Consider the following 8,869-nt stretch of genomic DNA (forward strand, 5'->3'; position numbering starts at 1 on the left):
AAAAAAAAAAAAGAAAGTAGAGTTCTCCCATCCCTCTCTCCTGTCTCCTGCAGTTGTTCCTATTACAAGCATCCTGTGTTAGTGTGGAACATTTTTACAGTTGATGACCCAATATTAGTAGATCATTAAGTTCATTGTTTACATTGGAGTTGGATTTTGTGTTGTATATTCTCTGGATTTTGAAAAATATCTTATGACTTGTACCCCTATTTTTGTATCATAGAGAATGATTTCACTGCCCTGGAAATCAGGTGTGTTCCACCTATCTATCCCTCTCTCTCAACGCCTTTAAGTCTTTTGCAATCACGAATCTTTTTATAGTCTCCATATTTTGCCTTTTCCAGAATGTGGTATTGTTGGAATCATACAGTAAAGAAAACCTTTTCAGATTAGCTCCTTCCATTTACTGATAAAGTTTAAAATTCTCCTGTATGGCTATACCAAGTTATTTATGTATTTTCCAGTTCAAGGATATTTTTGAACTTATATTGCTTCTAAGTTTTAGCAGTTGTTAATGAAGCTGAAATAAATATTTGTGTACAGGTTTTTGTGTGGATATAAGTCTTCATATCATTGTGTAAATGAAAAGGAGCATGAATGCCGGATTAAGATACGGTAAGAGTGTGTTTAGTTTTGTAAGAAATTGCCAGCTTTCAAAGTGGCTGTCCCATTTTGCATTCTCACTAGCAATGAGTGAAAGTGTCTGTTGTTTTAGTCTTGTTTTCTTTTTAGTCTGTTTTCCACGTTGCTGCCAGTCCATGGTAAAATTGATTTTTCTAAGATGCAGTTATGATGTCATGTTCATTTAAACTTATCTAAATGAACAAAATAAAATTTAACAGCTATGTCAGCATTTAGTGTTACCAGTATTCTGACTCTGGCCATTGTGATAGATGTGGAATGGGATGTTATTTTTTAATTTGCTGCTCCCCTATTGTCTTAGTCGCTTTCTTCTCATGGGACACAATATGCAACACTCACAAAATGAAGGGGGATTTATTTTGGCTTATGTTTTGAGTTCATAGTTTGCTGGCTCCCAGTCAGAAATGTGTGGCAGGAGGGGCTCAGTGAAGGCCAAGTGGCTCACTTGATGGCAGCCCAGAAGCAGAGAAAGAAGGGAAGAGCTGAAGGGCGACATACCCTCCAGGCCACACCCACAGTCCCCGTTTCTTCTGTCCAGACCCCACCTCCTAATATGTCAACCATAATGCTCCACAGTTCAGTCCCCTTCCGAAATGCCTGCCTACGAATGCATCAGGTGTTGGAAGAACATCTCGACATAAATTATAACAGTAAAGATGCTTAGCATCTTATTATATGCTGATTCTATACTTTCTTTGATGAGATAAATTTGGACCATTTTTTAATTCAGCTGTTCATTTTTGTATTGCAAAAATTAATTAACTTTTTTTTTTTTTTTTTTTTTTTTGGGGGAACTGGGGATTGAACTCAGGCCCTTGCACTTGCCAGGGAAGCGCTTATTCCACTGAGCCATCTCCCCGGCCCCTAATTAACTTATTTATTTTACAGTACCAGGGATTGAACTCAGGACCTTGTGCTTGCCAGGCAAGTGCTTATTCTGCTGAGCTATCTCCCCAGCCCCTGTATTGCAAACATTTGAAGGTTCTTTATATCTTTGTATCCTTTTGTTTGTTTGAGACAGAGTCTCACTATGTAGTTTCAGGCTTGATTTGAACTCACTATGTAGCCCAGGCTGGTCTTGAACTCATGCTGCCAATCCTCCTGTGTCAGCCTCCCAACTGCTGAGATTATAGTCTTGTGCCATCGCACTCATCTTTGTATCCTTTGTCAAAAAATTGTCTCCTAGTCTGTTGATTGTCTTTTTGTTTTTATTTCTTCCAGTTTTGGGAATTGAGCTCAGAGTCTTGTACTTGCTAGACATTCCTCTTTTTTTTTTTTTTAAAAAATTTTGAGACAGCATCTCACTGAATTGCATATGCTGGCCTTAAGTCTACGATCTTCCTGTGTCAGCCTTCCAGGTAGCTAGGATTATAGGCATGTCACCATGTTCAGCTTGCCTTCTTCTTTTCTAACAGTGTCTTTCACAGAACAGAGCATTTTAATTGAATTAACATTAAAATTTTTTGAGACAAGGTCTTTGTAGTTCAGGCTGGGTTTAAACTCACTATGTAGTTCAGGCTGGCTTCAAACTCACAGTGATCCTTCTGCCTCATAGATATGTGTCACCATGCCTGACAAAATTTTAATTTTATTTATTTATTTTTTTGCGGAACCGGGGATTGAACTCAGGCCCTTGTGCTTGCCAGGGAAGTGCTTATTCCACTGAGCCGTCTCCCCGGCCCCAAAATTTTAATTTTAATGAAGTCTATGTTACCAGTTTTTTATTCCATTTCCTGATTGATTTTGGTGTTGCAAAAAATCAGCACCAAGCCCAAGGTCACAGATTTTTCTCATATGTGATCTTTTTTTTGAAGTTTTATAGTTTATGTTTTACTTATAGTTATAATTCATTTTGAGCTTAATTTTTCTGAAGGGTCAGTATTTTGATTTAGTTTTTGTATGTGAATCTCCAGTTGTTCCGATAGCATCTTTGTTGAAAAGATTTTCTTTTCTAAATTGAATTGCTTTTGTATATTGTATTTTTAAGGATCTTTTTGACTTCTGTGACTGGATAGAGTCAGGTGTGGTGGGACATGCCTATCCAGCACTTGGGATGTTGAGGCAGGATGATCACCTCAAGTTAAAGGCCAGCCTGGGATACATAGTGAATCCAAGGCTAGCCTGAGCTACATAGTAAAACCCTGTCTCAAAAAAACAAAACAAAGCTCCAAAACAACACCATGACAGGATAGATGGTAATGCTACTAAGATTGAGAATACAAACGGAATAGGTATGGACTAAATAGTGAATTCATTTTAAACCAGCTCACTGGTTTAAATATCTCTGACATTCAAGTGTTAATCAAAGAAGGAAAACCTTTACCTAGATTTTAGGAATGTAAGAAAATGAATGATCATTTAGTTAAATGACATCCATGTATATATGAAGTGATATGTTATATAGTGCCATAAAATACCATATATAGTGTGTATATAGTCATGCATGTAGGCTAGGTGCCCAGTCAGTGTTAACACCTGCCTGGCTTCTCTTTGTTCAAAGTTTTTACTACTGCAAGAAAAGGCTGCTCTGAAATCACGAGACAGTCTTCTGAGTGGTTTTATTGATGCCATTGAAGTACAAATCAACTCTGCTGTGGTCTAGACATAGTCCCTAGCACTTTCTTATCAGTATCAGTATCTTTTTCCATATCAAATGCTATTTGAGGCTTAGAGATTATGACTTCAGGACAGTTTTTGGAGAGTAATTTGTTTTACCCTCTTCCAGTCCAGAAGGCAAGGTGAAGGAGACAATGCACAATGACTTTTGGGACCATCTTAGAGAGCAGCTGTCAGCTACTCCTCCTGACTTCAGTTGTGCTCTTGACCTTTTGAATGATATGAAAGAGGTGAGTGGCTTCCATTGCTAGGCAGTTGTTGACATCCCCAGCTTTTGGAGGAACAAGAGTGAGCAAATCCTAAATGAGCATGCTCCTGAAGTAAAAGTCACACGGTAAATTGAGCAAGCAAGGTTTAATATAAAATTATTAGAGCAGTGAATTAGAGAAATAAGGGTGTGGTTAATAAGTGAGAAGGACTTTACAGAATCTGGAATAGCAAATATACTGGATTGTCCATCGTATTCATGGGATTGTGACAAAATGCTCAGGGAGCTCACTTGAGGCACAGCTGTGCCTGAGGAAGTGATGGGCTGCATGTGCTGCTCATCACCATTCACTATAGACACTGAGGACAGTGCACATACCAGGACCAGGTCTTGCCTTTGCAGTGCCACTCTGGTTAATCTACTCATCTGTATAATCTGGCCATGCGAGTGAACAAGATCAATAGCTGCTTTCTAACAAATCGAACATGGTGGAGGTGATGGGATTTATACCCATGATTACATTTTCTGTTACAGCTGACTACAGGGAGAGAGTCTCTTGCTAACGCTGAATTACATAGCAAAGGGCTATGCTGTGAGCTGTGGAGAGGGAACTGCACATGGCCTCTAGATTGGGGGGTGGGGGATAGGGGGTGGGAGTTGCAGCATGCAGCCAGTAGTCAGAACTCTCTGAATGAGCTTGGACAGTCTTTTCCAGTCAGGCTTCCACAGGAGAGAGCAGCCTGCCTACCAGTTTGACTTCCCCCCTGAGAGCTTCAGGGAAGATGTAGCACAGGTGTTCCTGGACTGTTGGCCCACAGAACGGCAAGGAAAAAGCAATGTTGAAGTTTGTGGTCTGTCAGTAGGTTGTATAGCACAGAACAGCACTCCATTTTAAACAGCACCCTCTGCAGGTCAAGATGGAAATTGTGCCACCTTATAAGGGAAATGTTAAAGGATTTCGCTTCACTTTCACAGCAGAGAAAAGAATGCTTTGGAGCTGACAAGTAATATAAGTGGTGTGGGAATTTGGCCAGCCCTGTGGATACTCAGCTTCTAGAAACACCACTACACACATCTGAATTCCTGAACCCATTGGGTCCGAGGGTGTAGCTCAGTGATAGAGTGGGTATTTAGTATGCTGAAGGTCCTGGGTTCAGTCCCCAGTGCCCCCTCCCCACCAAAAAGAAAAAGAAAAAAAATGAACAAATATATGCCTTACAATTTCTCTATTTCTTGTTCTTCTCCAAAATGAGGAAACATGGCCAAATTTAGTAACAGGCTCAGTGAATATTCTTTTTTTTTTTTTTTTTTTTCGGTACTGGGGATTGAATTCCAGACCCTGTGCTTGCCAGGCAAGCGCTTATTCCATTGAGCTATCTCCTTGAGCCTCAGTGAATATTCTGTTACTTAAATAGCTAAAGTGTATAGTTAATGTCCGACAATCCATGTATAAAGTAATGGGGAAGAAGAAGAAGGACAAAATAGGATATACAAATAGACATACCTATAACTAGCAAGAAGAAATGTTAACCCTTGTTTCTCTTAACTGGCCTCAGGGCTAAACTTAGTACCTATGACTGCTTCTGTTTGCCATTCTGCCAGCCTTGAGTTCTTCTGATTTAGGAGAAATCCTTGCATTGGTTCTAATGAATTAAAATGTGAAACTGCCACCTGGCCACTGTGAGCTCCTTGTACCACGGAGCCAGGAGGTAAGATATAAGTTCTATTAGGTAACACCAATCTTGTTTCTTCTTGGTACTACCTAATGGGGACAAGGATTACACCTACAGCCCAGGATATCTCTGAATTGCCTCTTAATACTCAACCCCAATAATATGGAAACCAGAGCAAAAAAAAAAAAAAAAAAAAAAGGCAGAATACTTGAGAACTCATAGCTCTCAAATGGAAACCTGAGTCACTCCACCAGATACAGAACTTCAGCCAGCTGAGGGAACATGGATTGAATAGTGGCGGAAGCAGCCATACTCTTCATAACTCCTGTAAGTGGAATCAAATGATATTGTCCTTTGTATTGGTCTTACTTTGGTTCACACAATATTTTTAAGGTTCATCCATCTGGATTGTAGCATTTATCAGAATCTTGGTCTTTTTTTACAGCTGAGTAATATCCCATAATGTGGAATAGACCACATTTTACTGATTCATCACTTTGTGGACATTCATGTTGTTTCTACCTTTTGGCTATTATAAGTAATGCTGCTGTGAACAATGGTATGGAAGTATCTGTTTGAATACCTGCTTCAGTTCTTCTTCGTGTGTACTTAGAAATCTTGGATTAAAATAATTCTTTTTTGTTTTTTTACTAATAAAAAATTGTGTTTACTTAGAAGCATTCAGAATGTCAACAAAACAGTTGCAACTTTTTATTGCAATTACAGGAGTGGTATTCAGTTAACAGAGCAACAATTATTTCATATAAGCTGCATCAGAGACAACTGAAGATGAAAAACTACCATCCCCATATATAACTAATTTGTATTGTGCACCAGCAAGAACCTGCTTTAAATTTCCATGACAATTTACAGCCCCTATACTGTACCAGGCAAATGAAAATATTGAAAATACCACCAGGACAGGGCTGTCTAAAGACACATTCGGTAGTGTGTTAACTATACAAAAAAAGACACTGTACAGTTTAAAAACAAATCTTACACAGCCTTACATTTCAATTTTTTTTCCTTCAAAAGGAGTGAGTTATGTACAGGAGGTTAAATGCTTTATAGACAAGAAAAAAAAAACTGTGCTAGAACCAACTTATTCATCATCCTCTTCTTCATCCTCCTCATCCTCTTCATCTTCTTCCTTCTCTTCATCCTCATCTTCCTCCTCCTCCTCCTCTTCCTTCTTTTTCTTGCTTCTTTTAGCCTTGACAACTCCCTTTTTTGTTGCATCAGGTTTTCCTTTAGCCCGGTAGGCAGCGATGTCCTTTTCATACTTCTCCTTCAGCTTAGCAGCCTTCCTCTCATATGGCTGCTTATCATCTGCTGCAGTATTATTGCACATTTCTCCAAGTTTCTTTGCAACATCACCAATGGAGAGGCCAGGATGTTCTCCTTTGATTTTTGGGCAATACTCAGAACAGGACAAGAAGAAAGCCGAAAGAGGCCTCTTGGGCACATTGGGATCCTTGAACTTCTTTTTTGTTTCTCCTTTAGGAGGAATGTAAGTTTTCGTTTCTCTTTCATAACGAGCCTTGTCTGCTTTTGCCATATCTTCAGATTTTCCTTTTTCTTTAGCAGACATGGTCTTCCACGTCTCTGAGCAATTCTTAGAAAACTGAGAAGTTAACGGAAGCATCTAGCTGCAGCTTCTTGTGCTCCTCTCGGCAAGTTTGCGCAAAGAATGCATATGATGACATTTTGCCTCTTGGCTTCTTAGGTTCTCCTTTGTCTATGTTTACTTGTCTTCCTTAGCGAGTCACCCAGTGCCCGTCTGGCTCTTACTTGCCCCGGCGCTATCCTTATGGAGCTCAATGTCGATAATTCTTTTTTGTATGGGGTTTTGGACAGAGTACTGAGTTTCCCAGATGGGACTCAGATTTGTGATGCTCCTGCCTCATCCTTCCTCAGCGCCAGTATTACAGGTGTGCCCCACCATGGATGAAGACACATAGTTAACATTTTGAGGAATTGCCAAACTGTTTCCCATAGCGGCTGTGTCATTTTACGTTTTCATCAGCAGTGTGGGGTGGTTCCACTTTCTCTATGTCTTGCCAAATGCTATTTTCCCCTCCCCTTCCTCTCTTCTTCCCTGCTATTTTAATGGTGTTAAGTGGTATCTTACTGTGGTCTTGACTTGGATTTCTTTAATGGTGAAAGGTGTTAAGCATCTACTCATAATGTTTTCTGGCCATTTAAAAAAATCTCCTTGAAATGTTTACTGAAATTCTTTGCCCATCTTTAACTAAAGCTGTCATTTTGTTGAGTCTTTTGCCCATCCTTAGGACTGTTTATCTTTTTGTCATTGAATTGGAAATCCAACATAATATTATTAGCTAAGCTTTGTGAAAGGCTACACATCACAGATTAGTGATCTTACCAGTAGTCTAATCTGATCTGTCATCACTATTTTCAAAACTGAAGGTTTGTACCTATTGGAATGTGTAATACAAATATTTTGCCTATAATTTCTAATGGATGCTCATTCAGGCAATGACAGACTAAAAATTAGTGTTAAGGGTCCTACAGTTACAAAACTGTGTGTGTTTGCTTAAATCCCTTTATTTCTATTCCATCCTTTAGCTGAATTTTGCTATATATTGTCTGCCCTTCTTATATCCTCCTCTCTCATGAAAGGCATCACAATCCTGTCCCTCCACCATACCTGGGGAGACAGCTTGGCAGTCTAAGCACCTGCCTGGCAAGCACAAGGACCCAGTTTGATCCCGAGTACCGCATGCCGCCCGTTCCCCACCTCCAGTCATGAGCTGTTAACAAGACATCTTTCTAGATTCTTCAGGGATTGATCTCTTCTTCATTAGAGTTCTCTGTTGCAGTTCCATTTCTTCCTAAGTGTGTCATGTGAAATTTTAATTGCTTTGCCACTGTTTTTTTTTTCAGTCATTAGCAACAGCTCCAAATCTGTTTGCTTTTGCAGTTTTTGTATCATCATAATTTTATTCAGAATAGCATAAATGTAGCTCTTAGTCTCTTTCTGTTCAACAGCAGCTGGTTTAAAACATGCATACAGAATTTGATTTCGAGACTTTATTACTGACAGTTCCTTTCAGCGTGTAATGGGACTTTGCTTGCTTGCTGAATCAGGATCATTAGTCTTGATTTCATATTCTAATCTGTACTGAATGTTGTCCAGAACAAAGTAAGCCTTCTGGAACAGAGCCAGATGTGGTGGCACACACCTGTAACTGCAGCATTCACAAAGCTGAGGCAGAAGGCCACTAAGTCCCAGACCAGGCTGTGCTGTGAGATCTAGGCCAGCCTGGGCTACATAGTAAGACCTTTCTTTTAAATAGTGCAGTTCAGCTGTTTAGCTGGGTTAAGTCTACCAAGAAATTGTCCCAGATACAGGACAGCTGGAATTTGAGAGTCTTAGCTTCAAGTCCTGGGCCCATCAACATATTAATTTCTGCTTCCATGTTGAATAGTTGACATTCCTCAGATGTGGCAGGGCTTAAGCTGTAAGCATTGTTTGTTTGTTTTTTTTTACATAATTTTATTGATAAATAGCAATGAGACAGTTTCAAATCAAATTGGTAGGACAGTTTCAATAATTAACACATTGCATACATTCTTCCCAGTGGTTAATTGCTGTACAAGATGCGGACATGATATCCTATCTACAAACACCATTAGAACAAATCACTCTATTCATTAAGAGAATGTAACTATATATCTATCCTAACCACTTTAAATACACAGATAC

At 39.4% G+C, this 8,869-nt stretch overlaps 1 protein-coding gene and 1 pseudogene across 3 annotated transcripts in view; one reads left to right on the top strand and one right to left on the bottom strand.

Moving 5' to 3' along the window:
* Positions 1-8,869, top strand: part of Tcp11 (t-complex 11) — a 39,329-nt gene that overhangs the window by 10,748 nt on the left and 19,712 nt on the right. For all 3 annotated transcript variants that reach the window (XM_023722444.1, XM_023722448.1, XM_023722451.1), the window contains one exon: positions 3,368-3,488. In XM_023722444.1, coding sequence (XP_023578212.1) covers positions 3,368-3,488 — 121 coding nt within the window. The remainder of the gene's footprint in view (positions 1-3,367; positions 3,489-8,869) is intronic.
* On the bottom strand, positions 6,242-7,135 carry LOC105742980 (annotated as a pseudogene).

The sequence above is a fragment of the Octodon degus genome, unplaced genomic scaffold (genome assembly GCF_000260255.1).
Source record: "Octodon degus isolate 3935 unplaced genomic scaffold, OctDeg1.0 scaffold00005, whole genome shotgun sequence".
NCBI lineage: Eukaryota > Metazoa > Chordata > Mammalia > Rodentia > Octodontidae > Octodon > Octodon degus.